The sequence below is a fragment of the Dendrobates tinctorius genome, unplaced genomic scaffold, assembly GCF_039654945.1.
Source record: "Dendrobates tinctorius isolate UK_male_01 unplaced genomic scaffold, ASM3965494v1 ptg000026l, whole genome shotgun sequence".
Lineage (NCBI taxonomy): Eukaryota > Metazoa > Chordata > Amphibia > Anura > Dendrobatidae > Dendrobates > Dendrobates tinctorius.
In genome coordinates, this window is record NW_027361694.1 from 9,196,607 (window position 1) to 9,218,315 (window position 21,709).

Genomic DNA, 21,709 nt, shown 5'->3' on the forward strand with positions numbered 1-21,709 from the left:
TGATTACTGTAATGATCACCTAAATGTCCTAACGTCTTATTTGTCAGCAGACACTCGAGTGTAGATGATGGTCTGGAGTCAATTTATGTGATATATTTGTATTTTACCTGGTGAAGGAGCAGGGCAATAAATTTTAAATACTCTTTTTAAATAATTTTTGCCTCATTTGTGGACACTGATGACTCTGAGCAGTATGCACCACCTGAAAACCCAATTTTTTTTTTTTTTTTGCGATTCAACACCAGGGCAGAGCTTGCTCCAGAATGGCAGCAGGCAGGGGTTAGTCTGCAGGCATGGTGTGGAAAAGGGTTTTGGGGCTTGCCTGGTGTCAAGAAGAGCAGCAAAGAAGCCACTTCTCTCCAAGAAAGACATGAAGCACACAGTGACATACTGCAGAGGACTAGGATAAAGCTATTTCTTGGCCACTTCAATAAAGGACACAAGAAACCCCAAATGAGCGCTATAAGGAGTAGATTTTACTGTGAGTACAAAAAATTTTTTTCTTTGAAACCCCCTTCGGTTTAAGGCATCTAGAAGAATGATTGTCTAGAGAAGAAAAGGTGAGCACTCCCTTAAAGGGAATCAGTCACCTATATTTAGTGATATCATGTAAAGATATCACCAAATTGTGCGTTCCATAAGGATTCTAGTCGGGCCTTTGACTCCCCCCAACCCCGCACCTTTGAGGCATAAATACCTTTTTTAGCTTGTTGCGGGTGCATGCAAATCGCCGGGGTCCGGTCCGATGGGCGAGGCTTAGGAGTCTTCTACCCCCCTCACCTTCTTGGCTTGCTTCACGTAATCTTTGTCTGTGAATACCACAGACACCGATGGTTTCCGAGCTTGCGCAATGGGAAGGCCCCCGGCGCCTGCGCAGTATGCTTTGCCCGACTGGGCAAAGCATATAGTCGCTACTGCGCAAGCGCCGGTATCTTTCAGCGCGGTCTATGCCCGGAAGTCTTCACATGCAGGACACACTTTCGGGGCATAGACCGCTCTGGAAAATACCGGCGCTTGCGCAGTAGCGATTATATGCTTTGCCCACAGTTGGGTATTTATGCCTCAAAGGTGCGTGGTCGGGGGGAGTCAAAGGCCTGACTAGAATCCTTATGGGACGCACAACTTAGTGATCTCTTTACATGATATCACTAAATATAGGTGACAGATTCCCTTTAAGACTTGTCATGCCAATAGTGAAGCATCCTGAGACCATTCATTTGTGGGCTTTCCTTTCATCCAAGGGTGTAGGCTCACTCACAAGTTTGCCTGAAAGACAACCATTAATAAAGAATTGTTTCTAAATGTCCTCCAAGAGCAACTTCTCCCAACTATACAAAGCTTTTTCCAGCATGATGGAGCTATGTCACAAGACAAAAGTGATAATAAAGTAGCTCGGTGAACAAAACATTTTAAAATTTTGGATCCTTTTTGCCAGGAAGTTCAAATGCCATCTTAAACCTGTGGTGATTTGCTTAAAAAAGTGGGTGGACAAACAAAAGACAGAAATTGTGATAAACTCCAAGCACTGATTAGACAAAAATGGGTGGTCATTAGTCAGGATTTGGTCCAGAAGCTGGGTCAACACTGTAAATATTGAATCTTTCCATGAACTTGACATGATTGTCAAAATTTCAAAAACTTATAAGAATTTCATAATTGTGCTAAAGTTGGACATCTGACTAAAAGATCTAAAAATGCCAAAGCAGCAAGCTTTTTGTGAAAACCAAAATGTTAGTCTTAACCTTTTGCCACGACTGTACATTAAGCATGTGGTAGCTAAATTTTATGTCAAAGGTCAAACATCTGACATTTTACCTGCTTGATGCCTAATATACACTGCTCAAAAAAAATAAAGGTAACACTTAAACAACAGAATATAACTCCAAGTAAATCAAACTTCTGTGAAATAAAACTGTCCACTTAGGAAGCAACACTGATTGACAATCAATTTCACATGCTGTTGTACAAATGGAATAGACAACAGATGGAAATTATTGGCAATGATCATCAAGACACTCAATAAAAGGAGTGGTTTTGCAGGTGGGGACCACATCTCGGTACCAATGCTTTCTGGCTGATGTTTTGATCACTTTTGAATGTTGGTTGTGCTTTCACACTCGTGGTAACATGAGATGGACTCTACAACCCACACAAGTGGCTCAGGTGGTGTAGCTCATCCAGGATGGCACATCAATGCGAGCTGTGACAAGAAGGTTTTTTGTGTCTGTCAGCGTAGTGTCCAGAGGCTGGAGGCACTACCAGGAGACAGGCCAGTACACCAGGAGACATGGAGGGGGGGGCCGTAGGAGGGCAACAACCTAGCAGCAGGACCGCTACCTCAGTCTTTGTGCAAGGAGGAACAGGAGGAGCACTGCCAGAGCCCTGCAAAATGACCTCCAGCAGGCCACAAATGTGCATATGTCTGCACAAACTGTTAGACCATCCTCATGGAGTCGGTTTCTAAGTACCCGTTGTCCACAGATGGGGGTTGTGCTCACAGCCCAACACCGTGCAGGATGCTTGACATTTTCCAGAGAACACCAGGATTGGCAAATTCGCCACTGGCGCCCTGTGCTCGTCACAGATGAAAGGAGGTTCACACTGAACACGTGACAGAGTTTGGAGACTCCATGGAGAGTGATCTCCTGCCAGCAACATCCTTCAGCATGACCGGTTTAGCAGTAGGTCAGTAATGGTGTGGGGTGGCATTTCTTTGGAGGGCCGCACAGCCCTCCATGTGCTCGCCAGAGGTAGCCTGACTGCCATTAGGTACCGAGATGAGATCCTCAGACCCCTTGTGAGACCGTATGCTGGTGCGGTTGGCCCTGGGTTCCTCCTAATGCAGGACAATGCCAGACCTCATGTGGCTGAAGTGTGACAGCAATTCCTGCAAGATGAAGGCATAGAATCTATGGACTGGCCCGACCGTTCCCCAGACCTGAATCCGATTGAGCACATCTGTGACATCATGTCTCGCTCCATCCACCAACGTCATGTTGCACCACAGACTGTCCAGGAGTTGGCGGATGCTTTAGTCCAGGTCTGGGAGGAGATCCCTCAGGAGACCATCCGCCGCCTCCTCAGGAGCATTTCTCTTCGTATACACTCATCAGGAGCAGGTGTTGTAGGGAGGTCATACAGGCACGTGGAGGCCACACACAATACTGAGCATCATTTTGACTTGTTTTAAGGACATTACATTCCACTTTAATTTTGTTTGGGACTCCAAATCCAGGCCTGCTTTGGTTAATAAATTTGATTTCCATTGACTATTTTTGTGATTTTGTTGTCAGCACATTTAACTTTGTACAGAACAAAGTATTCAATGGGAATATTTAATTCATTCAGATCTAGGCTGTGTTATTTGAGTGTTCCCTTTACTTTTTTGAGCAGTGTATTTTTATGCCGTTTCCAGTTTATGCCAAAAATGTATGATGGATGTGGGACTCACATCTTGGTTTTGCAGAACACGGAAATAGAAACGATGTTTATGGCGACATTTTACAGGTCTGGAAGCTCTCATTTGACGACATTGTCACTTTGGAACTTTAAGCCCTTTTGTTGGTGTTGATTAGAAAGGGGCTTAGCAAATAGGCCAAGGATATCATTTATCCAACGTTAAATCTTGCTAAGACCCTCAGCTGTTGTGTGTGTAAAAAAAAAAAAAAAAAAAAAAAAAGGGCTGTTCCTGTTGTAAACCCTGATTAATGGCATTTGGCATCCCTGTCTTTTTTCAGAAAAGAGCAGGAGGAGTTGAGCAAATTGATTCTATAGTTATGGGAAAAGATTCAGTAAGGGTTGCATTTTTTTTAATTTAACCCCTTCACGACCTTGGACATATCATACATTGAAATGGGTAGGTACTTTACAACCTTGGACATATGGATTCATCCAGACTATTTTGTGTGCGCAGTAACTTTGAAAAAGGTACACATTTGGCATTGCCACATCCAGAACAACCCACCTATAAAATTGCCCCACTAGATAACCCCTTCAGTGAACACCATAAAATTAAAAAACGCAGCAAAAAAACTGCTTTTACATCATAAAACTCTGAACAAAAAGTGGAATAAAAAGCAATTCGAAAGATGAAAGTAAATAAAAATGGTATTGCTGAAAGTCACCTTGTCCCGCAAAAAACAAGCCGCCATACAGCTGAGTCAGCGGATAATAAGTTATAGCTCTCAGAATAAAGCGATGCAAAAATTATTTTCTTTTTCTATAAAGTAGTTTTTGTGTAAAAGCACCAAACCATATTAAAAAGTGGTATCGCTGTAATCGTTCTGACCCGAAGAATAAAGCTGTCTGATCAATTTTACCACATGCGGAATGGCATAGAAAACAAAAAAAAAATTCCTGACTTTTTCATTCTTCCTCCCAAAAATCTGAATGCAAAGCAATCAAAAAATATTATTCCCTAAAATGGTACCAATAAAAACTTCAACTCCTCCCGCAAAAAACACACTATCACATGACTGTTAGCCAAAATATGGAAAAATTATAGCTACCTAAATATGGGGTTTGAAAAACTTATCCTGCGCTGTACATTGAGCGCTTCCACCAGGGTTTGTGTAAATCTTAGTATGTGATTTAGATGGAAGCACTGTGTAAGATTCCCTATAATAGTGAAGACGAACCTTTTAGTGCCCAAACTGCAATCCAAAACCCACTTATTTATCGCAAGTGCCAACACAGCAATTTAACCTGAGGTTTTAGTTTAGAAAAACAAGTCATACCATAGCGCGCTGTAGAGTCTATAATAGCAAAGCACTTGTAAACACTGCTCTTCAATCCTACGATGCTAGCCACCGATTACAGTGGAAATCTGTTCTTGAGCATGGAGAGGATTTTTTATCAAAAGTAAAATTGCAAAGTTGTTTTTACAACCTCTTTCCAATTGAAACCCTTTATCATGATCAGAATAACAGTTTGAGCCAGGTATGTCAAATACACAGAGGGCCAAAATTAAAGGGAATCTGTCAGCTCATTCTTGGCCTATGAGCTGCGGCCACCGCCATCAGGGGCTTATCTACAGCATTCTGTAATGCTGTAGACAAACCCCCGCTGTAATCTGAAAGATAAGAAAAATGATTTAGACTATACTCATCTGGGGGGGGGGCGCGGCCCAGTGCGGTGGGTGTTGCGGTCCGATCTGGTGCCTCCCATCTTCTAGCGATGACGTCCTCCTCCTTCTGCCGCGGCTCCTGCACAGGCGTTCTATATCTGCCTTTATTGAGGGCAGAGTACTGCAGGCGCCGGGACAGGTCAGAGAGGTCCGGTGCCTGCGCATTGCAGTACTTTACTCTGCCCTCAACAGGGCAGGTAAAGTACGCCTGCACAGGAGCCACGGCAGAAGTGAGGAGGACGTCATCGCTAGAAGATGGGAGGCACCGGACAGACACCGTTCGGGCTGGACCCCCGGGTGAGTGTAATCAAACTTGTTTTTCTTCTCTTTCAGGTTACATCGAGGGCTTATCTACAGCATTACAGAATGCTGTAGATAAGCCACTGATGGCTGTGGCCACAGCTTATAGGCCAAAAATGAGGTGACAGATTCCCTTTAAGTTTGGATGCTGACCGGAAGTGACGTCACCCCAAGCTCGCTGGCAGAGACGCCGAATTTAAACCGCTGCCTCCACTGTTTAAAGAGACTATAAAAGGATCAATCACGCATCTACTAACACAGGAGCACCCCCCCCCCAGGAAGAAGTTACTCGCAAAACACGTGTCGGGTTTCTGCACTGCCTCACGAGGTTGTATACGCTTTTCTGCCTTTTGCACACATGTCACTTATGTATTCCTGTGCTGTTTCAACTTGCTACAATATAGATGCTGCTATCCATGCCTATATGAGGCATCTGCCTTGCAGGATTATACAGGGTGGGCCATTTATATGGATACACCTAAATAAAATAGGAGAGGTTGGTGACCCAGATAGCGCGCTGAATTTGCAGAATGAGCAAAACAAAAATTGGAACAGGACCCTCAGTTTACACAGAACATTATGTTCAGTGATGAGGCAGACTTTTTTTGGGTGAGCCATTTATATGGGAATGACAGTTTTCTTGTGTAGGGTGTCTTGCATTGAAATCTGCTGCAATCACCCGGGTACTGCATTCACCAGACATCAACACAATTTCTATCCGCCCCTCACGTGTTAACCTCTGCAACATGTCAATGGCTGTAAACAAAGAGAAACTTGTAAATAACTCATGAAAGAATAGTTACCTTAAAACCAAGCACACCATTGTTTTTCTTGTGAAATTCTCAATTAGTTTGATGTGTCACATGAAAAAAACGCATACTATGAGATATGACCTTCCCAGAATCTGGTCTGATGGCAAATGCACATCTAGCAGGATGCAGCAGGCCTCCACTAATAAAGGCAAGGGGCAGCACAGGTGCAAGCTGCTGATAAAAACAGCCACCCAACACCTCCCAGACCATGGAGGGGTTGGCTGCCTAGTAGAAAAAATTGCACATTGATATGGCTTGCATAGGACGCCAGTCACACAGGTAAGTGTGATGCAGAATGTCTGGATTGCAGCCTATTAATGACGCCCATAGTATTATCAGGCGGGCTGTACCTGCACTATAGTATGCAACACACAGGGACAGACGCCCCAATAAACCAGGCCAACAAAAAGAGGCCTAGCTGCATCCTGCAAAGACTGATATGATAAAAAGTGCAAAAAAGTAATGCATATGATAAATACATTAAATGAGGTATTTGTTAATATTTTGGCCAAAATAGATAAGGCTGCAAGCCACGTCACGGCTCCTCATATTTGCGAGTCCTAACACTAATATCAAAAACAGCTAACATAGAAAAAAATTGTTTAAAAAGTGTCACTTGACCCTCTTCCCATTGGATCCAAAATGGCCGACTTCAAAATGGCCACCATGGTCACCACCCCATATACTAATGTGCCACAAACAGGATGTTGATATCACCAACCATTTCCATTTTATTTAGGCGTATCCATATAAATGGCCCACCCTGTACTTAAATGTTATTGATGGTATTGGTGTAGTCTTTAGTAGACACTTTATTTTGCATTAAGCACTATGTGACACTCTATTGTTTAGCACTTTGCACTTTATGCAGCCCAATGTATTGAGATGCATATACTCATCTGCATTTCCATCAGCTCCTATTCATAGCACTGATGGGATTAGCAAGTAGATCTGTTTGTGTTGCTTGAATAAATTATTTTTCTTTCATGCTGTCAGGTATAGTTGGATTATCTATGTATACTTCTATTTATTTCTCCACATGGACTTATGACAACATTGTCTTTTTAAATAGTTTTACTTTGTGGCTGTCTTTTGAGCCCTCTAGATAGGGTCATGTATGTTTGATTACTCTTCTGACAATTTATGGTATTTAACATGATTTTTTGTTATCTACTTCGTTAGGCGTTCTGTGTATAACCTTGGTTAGGCTGTGTGTGTGTGTGTGTGTGTGTGTGTGTGTGTGTGTGTTTAAAAAAAAAAAAAATATATATATATATATATATTATATTATATTTTTACATCTCCTTTTTATTTTATCTGTACTATTTTAGATTTATTGAATCAATAAAAGTAAATTTTTATTTTACTTGGCCTATGCTTCCGTGTTCTGTTTGGACAAAGTTGGGGGCCAATCTTGATATTTGTTAAAAAAAAATAAGACTATGGCTTTTTGAATTCTATTGGAATAATATAATGTGTTATGTAAGAGCTGTAAACAGCATATGGCCTAATTTAAATATGTAATAAAGGATAAACAAACCTGAATAAAACAAAAGTGCCCCTAACACAGTATGATACCTCCACAGTGAATTCCTCCACACGCACAGTATGATGACCCTACTGTACACCCCTCCCTCAATCCTTCCAACAAAGTGACCCATCACCATGATTCTCCAACTGTAATCACCAATACGGTCTCCATGCAGTGTAATGGCCCCATATAGTCCTCCATGCAGTATAATGGCCCCACATGGGCCTCCATACAGTGTAATGGGCCCCACATGGGCCTCCATACAGTGTAATGGGCCCCCCATGGGCCTCCATGCAGTGTAATGGGCCCCCCATGGGCCTCCATGCAGTGTAATGGGCCCCACATAGTCCTCCATGCAGTGTAATGACACCACATTTAAAAAAAAAAAAAAATAAAAATAAATTAAAGCACTATTCACGTGCCCGTTCTCCCGCTATTCTGGATTCTTCATATAACAAAGTCCTACCTATGGGCACGCATTCAATCTCCTCCGCACAGTCACTGCTTCTGCCACTCCTCAGCACTATCGCCGCCACCCTTAGCTTGCTCACGGCCTGATGGGATGGCGCATGCAGAGGAGAGTGGCAGCGGTATTGCTGAGGAGATGCTGCGTGTGCCCTTCTTGAGGGCTCTGTTTACTGCCTCTGGCATATGTGCCACAGGTTTGCCTCCAGTGCCCTATAATGAGGCAGATGGAAGCATTGTAGACGCCATCTGGCCTACGATCCAGCAGTGTCCGACTCTTTAGCTGTACATAAAAGTACCACAGTTTTGTGCACCTCTGGGGAAAAAAAAAAGCTGCTGAACAGAGGCCAGACTGAATCAAGACTAACTCTGCTGCCTCATTATAGTGAATGGATCCCTCAGGGGTCTCATCTGAATCATGTCATTGTGAGATTTAGATGGAAACCCCAAAGTAAGTGCTCGGCGTAGAGTGCTGGGTAAATGTGATCCAAAATGTTATGTGTAATAGTCCCAATAAAAGCTTAAACTCAATCCACAAAAAAGCAAGACCCCACTCAGGTCTGTCATCTGATAACAGAAATATAGGGAGCTTCCATGCACTATGGCTTCTTGCACCCCCCCCCCCCCAAAAAAAAAAAAATCGGTGAATTCTGCACTACCAAATCCAGATGCCCCTCCCTCCCTCTCTGAACCCCACAGAGAGTCTAAACCACACTTGGCGTCCACATGTTTGGCACTCCTGTAGCGATGAGAGCCCTCTTAGTTTTACTGTTGCAAGTCTCCAGAAGCATGAGTTGGGCACTAAAACGTACTGGGCACTACAATACAAGATTTGTAAATATCACTACATTTGTAGATAAATTCCTAAAGGTGTATAATTTCCAAAATGGGGCCACTTGAGGAGGAGTTTTCTGATATTCTAGCATGGGGGGGGTCTGCAAACTATTGTAGGAAGATCTGAACTTCAGGATGCAAATGGCGCTCAGTTTATTCGGTGTCTTACTGTATGGCTAAGCAATACTGTACAGCCACATATGGGTATTTCCACTTTCAGCAGAAATTTTGATGCTATTTTTTTACCCATGTCCCCTTGTGAGACTGTAGAATCTGGGGCTAAAACTATTTTTGTCCTTCGCCTCATTGGGGGACACAGGACCGTGGGTGCATACTGCTGCCTCTAGAAGGCTGACACTTAAGTGAATATAAAAAAATTAGCTCCTCCTCTGCAGTATACACCTATCACTGGCTCCAGCTGAACCAGTTCATGCTTAGTGTCCATAGGAGGAACATCGGTCTAGTCTTCAGACCACAATTTATTTTTTTTAATTTTTTATTCTATTCTTTACGTTTTTACTATTTTTTTTCTTTTTTTTTTTTTTTTTTTTCCAAGGATTACAGGGGCGACTGATCCCTTCAGGTTTCCGATCTCACCAAATCAACAGGCGTGAGCATGGAGTGTCACCTCCACGTACCCCCTCCTGCACCGTTCGTAGGCATGCCTGAGCTCTATTCCAGTTGCGATGGGTCCCTTCAGGGCACTGCTCTCCCCGCACCAACAGATGGGAACATGGGGTGTCTCCTCCATGTACCCCCTTCTGCAGCTCAAGCTTATTATAGCCGGACCAATAGCCCTGTCCCATCCTGGGAGAGTTAACCGCCTAAGATGTACAGAGGCATTGATGGCATCCGTGCGGCGCCCCCACTGCATCGCCACTGACAGAACAGTGGTGATGGAAGGAGGCGGATGGTCCCTTTCCACATCCCTAACTAAGGGATGGTGGATGGAGGGTTCCTGCACCGTCCATGTTGCAGCACCTGACCTGCAGGCAGAGCTGACCGATCTCTGGACTTCTTCATCCGAATCACTGTGGGCAAGTGCCCAGGTCAGGTTCGGCATCAAGGCTCCTGTACCGCATGTTCTTTCCCCAGGGCGTTTTTACTCTCCCCTCGAGTGCATTCCAGCTGGTGCCGAAGATTAAGTTCCTGGCTTCGGCCTATACTAAGCCGCAACCCGGAAGCTCCACCCACTCGCTGGTGCCGCACTGGCGGCTCTGCCCACTCGACGCTTCTCACTTAGAACAAGACTGCCTTCCCTGCTCCCGGTGGCCATTATTTTTCTACCAGCCACCTCTGCATGTGTAGGATGGGATTCTTCTCTAACTGCAGGCCCACTCCTGCAATTGCTGGCGGACAACCTATCATCCAGCCGGATCTTTAGAACCGGGAGGACCGTCTCACAGGACCTGGGTAAGAGCTGTGCTGCGACACCCATTGGCCCTTCTCTGTAGTATTTCACTGGTGATTAGCCACGATTTTCCCTTTTGGGGCATTTGCAGAGTCAGGACATACTGGGATACACCATGTAATTCTCGTTAAGACATCCAAGAGGACTAACAAAACAGTGTTTTTTGTTTTTTTTGTTTTTTTTTTCCCCCTCATGTACCACCTGTCAGACTTCGTTGCCATGGGGACAGAGTATGCCACTCTGCGACGCCTGTGACCCTGAAAGCACTCAAGAGCCCTCTGCCGCGACTGACCCCAGTGTAGCTAGTCCCCCTACTGAAAAGTAGTTCCCGATTTACATATAGGGTATTGGCGCACTCAGGAGAAATTGCATAACAAACTGAGAGTTTTTTGTTTTTTTTTAATTAGCCCTTATATAAAAAAAAAAAATAAAAATTGGGACTAAAACAACATTTTAGTGGTAAATAAGTAATTATTCATTCCTCAGCGCCCAATTATAAAAGTGTCTATGAGGCACATGTGATATCAACATGCTCACTGAACCCCTATATGAATTCATTGAGAGATGTAGTTTGTAAAATGACATCACTTATGGAGGGTTTCTGCTGTTTTTGCACCTCAGGGGCACCCTAACACCATTCCAGCAAAATTTGAACTCCAATATGGCGCTTCTTCCCTTCTGAACTTTGTACTGTGCCTCAAAAGTAGTTTTCAACCATATATGGGGTATTGGTGTACTCAGGAGAAATTGCACAACAAATTGTATGGTGCAATTTCTCCTGTTTCCCCTGTGGAAAAAAATGGGACTTTTTTTTTGTGGGAAAAATTATGGTGTTTTTTTTTTCAACAGCTCAATGTTATAAACTTCTGTGAGGCACCTGGAGGTTCAAGGTGCTCACCACTCATCTAGATACATTTCTTGAGAGGGTATAGTTTCCAAAATGGCATCACTTGTTGCGGGTTTCCACTGTTTAGGCGCACAGAGGCTCTCCAAACCCGTCATGTCGTTCACTCATGATTCCAGCCAATTTTGCATTCAAAAAGTCAAATGGCACTCCTTCCTTTCAGAACTCTGCCATGCGCTCAAACAGTTTTCCCCCACATACAGTATGTGCAATCTGCGTACTCAAGGGAAATTGCTCAACAAATTGTATGGTCCATTTTCTCCTGTTACCCTTGTGAAAATAAAAAAAAATTGGGGCTAGAAGAACGTATTTGTGGGGGAAATGTGATTTTTAATTTTCACAGTTCAACGTTAAAAACTTCCGGAAAGTGCCTAGGGTTCACAGTGTTCACCACACAAGTAGATAAGTTCTCTGAGGTGTCTAGTTTCCAAAATGCTTCTGAGGGGTTTTCACTCTTTACTCACATCAGGGCCTCTCTAAATGTGACATGGCATCCACTAATGGTTAAAGCTAATTTTGCATTAAAAAAATCAAATAGCGCTCCTTCCCTTCCGAGCCCTGCTGTGTGCCAAACCGGTAGTTCTCCCCCACATATGGGGTGTTGGCATACTCGGGAAAAATTGCACAACAAGTTGGTCCATTTTTTGCTCTTGTTAGTCTTGTGGAAATGCAAAATTTGGGGCTAAAGTAATATTTTTGTGAAAAAACAAAAAAGTTAAATGTTCACTTTGTCCTTCCACATTCCATTAATTCCTGTGAATTAGCACCTGAAGGGTTAATAAACTTCTTGAATTTGGGTTTTGAACGCCCTGTGGGGTGCAGTTTTTAGAATGGTGTCACTTTTTTGGGTATTTTCTGTGATATAGGCCCCTCAGCTACTTCACATGTGAAGTAGTCCCTAAAAGAAGAAAAATAAGTTTTGTAAATTTTGTTGAAAAAATGAGAACGCTGGCTAACTTTTAACTCTTATAACTTCCTAACAAAATAGTTAAAGGGGAAAAAAAAAAATTTGCTGATGTAAAGTAGACATGGGAAATGTCATTAACTATTTTGTGTATAGACATATTTTTTGCCCTTAAATCAGAGTTAAGCTTGAAAATTGCAAATTTTTCGACATTTTTCTCTAAATTTCCAATATTTTCACAAATAAATGCAAGTCATATCAAACAAATTTTACCACTATCATGAAGTACAAAATGTCACAAAAAACAATCGGTGTGATCCGTTGAAGCATTCCAGAGTTATTACCATATAAAGTGACTGGTCAGAATTGAAAAATTTCGCTTGGTCAGGAAGGTGAAAACGGGCTTCGGGGTGAAGGTTTTAACCCACAAAGGTGAGGAAATGGTGATTTCAGCCATAATGGACATTCATCTGTTAAAGTTGACAAAAAATGATCGTTACGGATGAGACGGCCATGGTCTGTGAGTTTTGTTTCAGACTATCTTTCTTGAACCACTTTGTGACCACTGACTTGTATGTATTTGCTGGGCTTTGCATTTATCATGAGCATTTCACCTGTGGTTGGGTCCCCCACAATGTCACTAGTGCCCAAATCAAGCTTCTCAGGACAGGGCCTGGAGACACCATCAGGACCTGAACCAATCATGGCATTCTCAGAAGCTCAGCACTGTTTCTTGTCTGGGCTTGTGTGAGTGAACGATCAGTAAGGCATTGTTTTCTGTTTTGTTTTTTTTTTTTGTAGTATTAACTCTTTTGGTGCCTAACAAACAGCCGTGAGACATGCAGCTGTGGGGACTCAAATATATTTTTCGGTTAGCACCCAAGCATGCTTGGATAATACCCTATCCGAGCACGTTCACGCAACACTATTAAGGGGGTGTAACTCTCAGGACTCTCTGGGGGCATGTGTCTTTAAGCTGCTCTGTTATGCGAGTAACGTCCCTTTGTAAAGACCATGAAAATGCTGTGCAGCATAAAGAACAGTGCTGATATATAATACACCTACATTTTTGGGTGACTTTTTTTTTTTTTTTTTTTTTTTCTCTCAAACGTGCCCATGTTGAGTTATGTGCTTTTTCTGCTGAACACATATTTGTAATTTTTGCCGAACATCTTCAAAACGATTTTTCTGCATAATTTGTTACGCATGATGAATTTCTTGTAAATAAAAACCTTTGGGTTCAGCATTGTCTCTGACTACAAATTTATCATAGATGTTGTACTTCCCACTTTTCTTGTGTAACCATAGCTTTAGCCTTTTTTTAAAAAAAAAAAAGATTAGAGATTATATATAGACTCAACATAAAATTCTTTGTTTTTATTTTTTTTTTTTTTGTCCTCGTCTTCATTTTTTCTATAACCACAGTAATGTGACTGATGGTTCCCTGTCCAGATAGAAAGTGACAATGAAAGTGAATATTGTCAAGTGTTATTGGTACAGTGTTACATACTACTTTGCTTTAGAAAAAAAAAAAGTGTAAATGTATATCTAACTCTTAATTTCTTTCTGCAGGCCTAGATCGCTCTAGACTTATTAGTTTAGCATACTTGATGGGGAGTGATTATACGGAAGGAATACCCTCAGTTGGCCATGTTTCTGCCATGGAGATATTGAATGAATTTTCTGGGCATGGTCTAGAACCTCTGATAAACTTTAAGTAAGTTCTGTAGTATGTATGATTGATATATTTAAATATGGATTTGGTTGGTAGTATTTAGTTACCTATTTTAATTTTGTATCACCTTATCTGTGTCAATGGATATAATGATCTAATGCAGGGGTCTCAAACACACGGCCCTCGAGCCTCATGCAGCCCCTGAGGCTGCTTCATGCGGCCTGCAGGCATCAGAGCTCCTGTGATGATGTGGCACTGTCCTGGGGCCCCCAAGGACAGCTATTCTTTATAGTTGAATGTGTATCCTTGGACGGATATTCAATTTAACTGCATCGCGGAGCAGAGGCCATATCTCTGCACCACAATACCAGCCACTGGCCAGTCGGAGGCTTTCGAAAACTGAGGTCGGTAGGCCAACGCGGGCAGTTTGAGACGTCACTGCCTTGTGCCTCCCCCGACTGCCTAGGAGAAGAGGACGTTCGCGAAGGGAGTGTAGGTCAGATGAGAAGGATTTTTTTTTTTTTTTTTTTTTTTATGTGTATTTAAAGCATGGCATAATTGGGAACATTACTACAAGATGGGCACATTACTACAAGATGCTGACCAGGATGAGGACAATACTTAAAGATGGGGACATTACTGCAAGATTAGGACAAGGATGGGGACAGCAGACTGGCATCTGGGGCAAGAATTCAGTTTGGTGCCCCCCTACAAGCACATAGGCGATTTGCACACTTAGTCACATGCTGACGAGCTGCTTGCCCTAATTCAATGTTCACTTGAAAACTGAGAGAAGTAGAAGAGAAGCTCGTTGTTGCGTAACAGTATGAAAATCACATATGCGTGAAGCGGCCATGTTATGGCTGCTGGAACCAGCACGCAGAGCTGAATTCTGACGGTGAGGATGTTACACGCTGTTAGAATTGGCTGCAGGGCTTCATTTTATAATTAAAGGGTACGTCCAAGTTTGAGTTGAAAGTCAGCATTCACTAGAAGTGGCTGAAGGCTTCTGAATTCAGTGCATGCACTGCAGACTTTAAGGATTCTCCATTGCACAAGTATCTGATTTGTGTACTTCTGGCCACATTCCGACTTGACGTGCCCAGCCTCTCTCAATTCTCTTTCATTGAGGGATGCCACGCATATCAAGTCAGCATGTGACATGTATGCCAATCGCCGGCACCAGAGAATTCCGACAGCGTGCGTGCCCTGTGAGAATTGAGAAGTCTGCAGTTGCATAGAATGACTGCAGACTCATCACAAACCTGGACAACCCCTCTAATATTCCTAACATAAATAAAAATGAGAATTAGTATCACAAAAAAACATTTACTTCCAGGTACCTGATGGATGATGTTGTCTCTGGGGTCGTTCTTTCTTTTCTTCATCTTGTCCAGACTCTGAGTTTTCTCATCCACAGCTCATCTCTTCAGACTTTCATCTTCTCCGGTCACTTGCAGCACATCCCCACACGACGCCCTTAAAGGTAGCAGTGTCATTATAATGCTCATAAATAAAAAAATCTGCTCTACACTGAGCCCCTCAATAAATAATTGCCCCTCGCTATATTGTCTGCACAAAATTTGACCCCAAACTCCTCTTATGGTACATGCCCTCCACTCCACACTGTCCACCCCATTCCATAGTGGGCCACCTCGTCACACTTTTCTCTCACACTGATTCACCCCTATAAGGCCCAGTCTCTAAACTGTGCCCCCTTACCACACTCCCCCCTCCTTGGTATACCGTTGCCTCCTGACTGTTTCCTCACTCTACACTCCCCATACTACTCAATCTCTATTCTGTGCCCACTCGCACTTTTTTACGACCATACTGTTTCCTCCTTCCTCCTCCTACATTTGCCTTCTCACTTTCCATACTACCTCCTCACACATCCCTCCGACTTCCAATATTGTGTCCGCACCCATCCCATCACCCTCACTCCCCATACTGTGTCCTCATACATGTTTCCCTCACTTTTCATACTGTATCCACACCCATACCACCACTCACCATACAGTGTCTGCACTCATCCCCTCTATATACATGCCCCACATCTCATACCATGTCTTCAGTAAATATCCCCCACACACACGTGCAGTAAATGCCCGCCTCAGGAAATGAAATACCCCCTCCTCATATCTTCGTTGTCCAGTCAATGTTGAACACATCAATCTGCGCCTCTGCAGTGCTGGTGAGTGATGACATGATTACATTGCTGGCGTCACTCTCACCCAGCGGTGAGCACTTCAATTGTACTCAACGCGAGGACACAGGGAGTCGGCGCGCTGCAGTTTTTCTGTGCCGGCTCATAGACCTGCTGACTCCCAGTCAGTGGAGCGGCAGAATACCGCCACTGGGGGAGACACTGCGGACCACCACATTAGGCAGACCTACTGCTCCCCTCCTAGATACGCCTCTGGGGGACAGTACTACAAGATGGGAACATTACTATAAGATGTTGGTCAGAATTACTGTATGGTGCTAATTGTAAGACAAAATAACTGTGGCCAATTGGGGGACACAAAGGAAATAAAAAGATATAAAAAACAAAATAAAGTAAAAAATTTTAGGACACTAAAAATGTTTTATGTATAAATGAAAGTAAACAAAGGTGCATGTTTATAGCCAAACCCATAATGATTTAAGCTATAAAACTGTACCATAACCCACATGATAAATGCCATTTAAAAGGATATTATAAAAAAATACAAAAATTATCAGGTGTATAGAAAAAGCAATATTGTATCGCTAAAAATATAATCTCATCCTGCAAAGAATGTGGGCCTTCAAATTCACATTTTTCCACGTGCGGCCCATATACCCAGCTGAGTTTGAGACCCCTGAAATGTATCGTCTTACAGTTTCAAGGAGCTCTATGCTTCTGCAAAATGGATATCGAATTATACATTCTACCTTATTACATTCCTTGTTGGAGGACAGGTCATCAGGGTCTGATCGGTTGGAGTCCTACACGTGCTCACTTGCGGGGCTGACCGTTTTCTGATAGTTGCTGCCTCCTATTAACTTAAATAGGAGGTAGATGTGTAGTGGCTGTGGCAGGATACTATCATAAGACACCGAGAGTATCTGATCGGCGGGATTGCCAGCTGTTGGAACCTGACGACAAAGCAAACTATGAACCATCCTAAAGCTAGGTCGTCAATGCTAAAGTAGTGGACAACCTCTTTAATGTTAGGTCCTCTTAGTAGAGTTCCCTATCGAAAGTCAAAGATTTAACACTAAAGTCTGCAGTCACTGTGTGATGGCAGACTTGTGAACACTTGCTGCACGCTGTCTGGATTCTCCAGCATCTGCTGGCGCTGCGGTCATATGACTGCAAGACACTGAAGAAAGCAGCAGTATGTGAGTATATTAATACACTTACACAACACCGCATGCCCATATACACAGATTTAATTTAAAAATAATGTATAGATCGGAGTGCTTGTATAAAGCTGCCTGTGGTTTAGGCAGCATGGATCTTATGACCAGTTCCCTTTTAACCACTTAATGATGTATGCCTTTTAACGGCGGCAGTTAAGGGTACTTATTCCTCAGCACCGCTTTAACAGCACTGAGATATAAGGGTATAGCGCTCCCCCAGCGTCTAAATTCTCCGGGGTCTCAGCTACCGGGGGTTGAAGCGTTCAAGAGCTATAACCTCCTAAAAAGACAGTGGTCAGAATTGTAAAAATTTACTTGGTCACTAAGGGGTTAAAGTTCTATGGGGTTTTTCATGTACAAGCAATATATGCTTGTGTAATCTAATCTTTGAAGCCATATGACAAAATAGATTATTTTTAATGTTTACAGGCAATTATGGTGTATTATACTATAGTATACTACTAGTGTTCACAATATTCTTTCCTCGTCCATACAATGTAACTGAAGCCCCAATCTTCCCCTGCTCAGATCTTCTTGAAGATTGTAACGCTATTGCAGATGTTGACGCTTCTTAATTACAAGTATTTGGTTTCGAGAGGTGACTTTGAAAGGCACTTGTATTTGCAGTGACTAATTTGATGGCATAAACTTGCAGTGGTTTTGAACCTGAAATTATGTGGGTGGTATCCATTTACAGTGCCTGGCAGTCTTTGTGTAAAAACAAGGTAATTTAATGGGACTCCTTCAAGGAGTTGTCCACTTTTAATGTTTGAAAATAGAAGCTGACACGAGTGGCCACTAGACTGTGTACTGAGCTTTCTGTCCCATGCCGTACACAGTTTACACCTTGCCACCACCAGAGTTTGTAACATCAAATTGGTGGAATAACCCTCAGCAGCACCACTAGTATGATATTGATCACCTATCCTAAGAATATGAGAGAGCATTAGTATTAAAACTATCCTTTTAACCAAATTTCTTTGCAGGAATTGGTGGGCAGAAGCCCAAAAGAATAAAAAGATCAGCGCTAATCCTAACGATACCAAAGTGAAGAAGAAATTGCGTAATCTGGAGCTACATCCTGCGTTTCCTAACCCTGCTGTAGCTGATGCATATTTGAAGCCTGTGGTAGATGATTCCAAAGGAGCTTTTGCCTGGGGAAGGCCAGATCTAGATGAAATCCGGGAATATCCTTTACATAGTTACAATTTGTATAGAATCATCCAGAATAAGATTTTAGAAGTATTTAATAAAAAAAAAAAAAAAACTTGTACTGTTCTCACATTTTTATGTATGTTGCAGTTTTTCTGAGCATATGGTTTCATGATTTACGAGGACCTTTCACCAGTTTGAGTATTTTAAATTGTCAACATCATGGAATGATGGCTGCCGAGTTGAATAAAATATATTGTTTATCTTCATTTTTTTTTTTTAATCTTTGTTGCAGAAGTATTAGCATAGATTAGGATCTAAACTGTAGAAGCTAAAGGCCCCGTTACACAACGATGACCCAGCAATCCCACCAACGATCCGACATGGATGGGATCGCTGGGACATCGTTAGGCTGATCGCTGGTGAGCTGTCACATAGACTGCCCCTCCAGCGATCAGGACCAGCGAGCAAGCTGGTTTCCAATGTAAACAGTGGGTATCCAAGAGCCGTGCGTCCCTTGGATGCCCACTGTTTACACTGGAAACCAGCGTCACTGATCGCTGGTCTCTCGCTGCCACACGCAGCGATGTGTGCTGGCCAGCGGGTGACCAACGATCAAAAAACTACCCAGGACGATGGAGCGCAATCAACGATACCCGGCAGGGGGGGGCGGTCACCCGGTCACTGATGCCTGTCACACACAGCGATCTCGCTGGCGAGATCGCTGTGGCGTCACAAAATCAGCGATCTCGCTGGCGAGATCGCTGTGTGTGACGGGGCCCTAAGACCAAGAGGGCATTGGCATAGATTCGACTCTAGGGGAGTGCTCCCTACATGACACCCCCTCCTTTCTGATGTCAAAATCATGCAGGGGGATAAAAGACTCTCCCAGAGAAGGTCACAGCAGGCTTTTTCATTTTGAGACGTAATGACTCACAGCCATGCTCTCCTCTATGATCTCACTGTCTGAATCTGTGGAGTAGATTAGAGCAGAGCTGTGTGTGACTACATACACCTTTTGCAGCATTTTGCTCTCTTTCTGTCTACCAATGGGTTAAGTCTGGTATCGCAACCTATCTGCTCTATTGAAATTATCACAACTAGTGGAAAGGAGCAGCCTCTCCCCCTTGGAAAAATGTATTATCTTTTTATTGCGTCCATCCTTGTTTAGATAGATGCAGCATTAATTGTAAACTGTAGTACTTAAATTTAAACCAATTTTCTTAACTCTAAATACATTTTGTGAGAGCCGCTTTGGCTGGTATCGATCCAAGACTGATGAAGTTTTACTGCCAGTGATGAAACAGTTAAATTCACAGCAGGTAAGTCCTGATTTACTCTAAACTTTATTCCTTAAATGTAGATGTGTGTATTTAATATAATGGATCTTTTTGAATTATTATTTTTTTTTTTTGTTCATTTTTCCTAGAAACCTTGCACCTCTCTGAGTAGAATGTATCTGGTATTGCTACTCATTCCCATTTAACTAAAAAAGGCTGAGGTCCAATATCATACACAGCCAATAGGCAAGAGCGTTGCTGTGGATTTTTTTTAATTTTATTTTGGGGGGGGGGGGTGTTTGTAATCTTGGGTCAGATTTAGATTTCCACCTATCTGATATTGATGACCTATCCTAAGGAAAGTACACAACAAAGATATTCATATACCTTGGTGTTTGGTAGAGCAGCTTAGTATACATTTTTTGCAAAAAACGTATCAACTAAATACCCTGTTTTGTTATCTTTTTACTAGCACTTGCTGTTTGTTACATATTTTTTTACAGCAGAGTATTTTTTCACGTTTGTTGTACTGTTTCTCTGTGTTATAGTTTCATATAAATACACCGAACATCCCAAATAGAGTAAACTATTAGCTACATGTCAACACTCCGAAAGACACATTACACCAACAAAAATAAAAACCTTTAAAATATACATAAAAGCATCATGGTGACTGAATAATAATGATTTCCAGACCTAACAATTGACCATGCCCTAAGTATCGCAGTAAACTAGGCCTGAAAACAGTGGCTGTTTTAAACTAAATAGGGCTGAAGTTCTAAACTAATACAAAGGGGGAAAAAAAGGACATATCCAATAATTCAGACAATTGCACCATTTAGTAATTTGACATCCAAACAGGAGAAGTGTGCTGAAAATGACTAGGAGTGGGTACTAAATAATTGATGTATAAAAGCAAAGTATTGTTGCCAATTGGCAGCTTACTGTGTATCAGGTAAACGCAGTAGATATAGTATATCTTGACTTCAAAGCATTTGAAAATGTCATACTATCCTTATTGAAAAAATGACCAAGTATGGAATGGACAAGGCAACTGTTAGGTGGATTCATAACTGGCTTTGTGATCGGACCCAAAGAGTGGTCATAAACGGCTGCACATCTTTTTGGAAGAATGTCTCAAGTAGGGTAACACGAGGATCTGCTCTGGGCCCTGTGTTGTTCTTTATCAATTTAGATGAAGTAATTGAGGGTCAACTGATTAAATTTACTGATGACATAAAGTTAGGAGGGATAGCTAATACTAGAGAAGAAAAATGAAAAAAAAAAATACAAACTGGGAGGATTGGGGCTAAGCAACAGCACGTGCGAAAAAGACTTGGGTATTATAATAAATCACAGACTGCACATGAGTAAACAGTGTGGTGCAGCAGCAAAAAACAAACAGTTTTATGATGTCTTAAGAGAAGCATAAAGTCTAGATCAATTAAAATACGTCAGACAGATGTCCAGCCTCTGTTTTGAAGATTTCTATTGAAAGAGAACTCTCCACCTCTTGTGGCAGCCTGTTACACTCATTTGATCACCCTCATTGTCAAATTTTTTTTTCTAATATCTAATCTGTATCTTCTCCCTTCCAGCTTAATTCCATTGCTTTTCGTGTTTCCAAATGAGAATAAGGATGATCCCTCTACTCTGTGACATCCCTTCAGATATTTGTAGACCACTATTAAGTCTCCAATTAGCCTTCTTTTTTCAGGCTAGTCTTTCCCAGATCCTTTAATCGTTCTTCGTAGGACAGTCCGCTCACAATCCTGGTAGCTCTTCTCCTGAACTATCTCCAGTTTTTCAATATTATTATTATTTTTTTTTTTTTTTTTTTTATTTTTTTTTTTTTAATTTTAACGTGCCCAGACCTGCACACAATATTCCAGATGAGGCCTGACCAAGGATGTGTAGAGATGGATTATT

At 42.3% G+C, this 21,709-nt stretch overlaps 1 protein-coding gene across 2 annotated transcripts in view; it reads left to right on the top strand.

Moving 5' to 3' along the window:
• The window catches only part of ERCC5 (ERCC excision repair 5, endonuclease), an 83,653-nt gene that overhangs the window by 56,948 nt on the left and 4,996 nt on the right, over positions 1-21,709 (top strand). For both annotated transcript variants that reach the window (XM_073569481.1, XM_073569480.1), the window contains exons 13-15: positions 13,859-14,003; positions 18,335-18,535; positions 19,738-19,822. In XM_073569481.1, the coding sequence (XP_073425582.1) occupies positions 13,859-14,003; positions 18,335-18,535; positions 19,738-19,822 (431 nt within the window). The remainder of the gene's footprint in view (positions 1-13,858; positions 14,004-18,334; positions 18,536-19,737; positions 19,823-21,709) is intronic.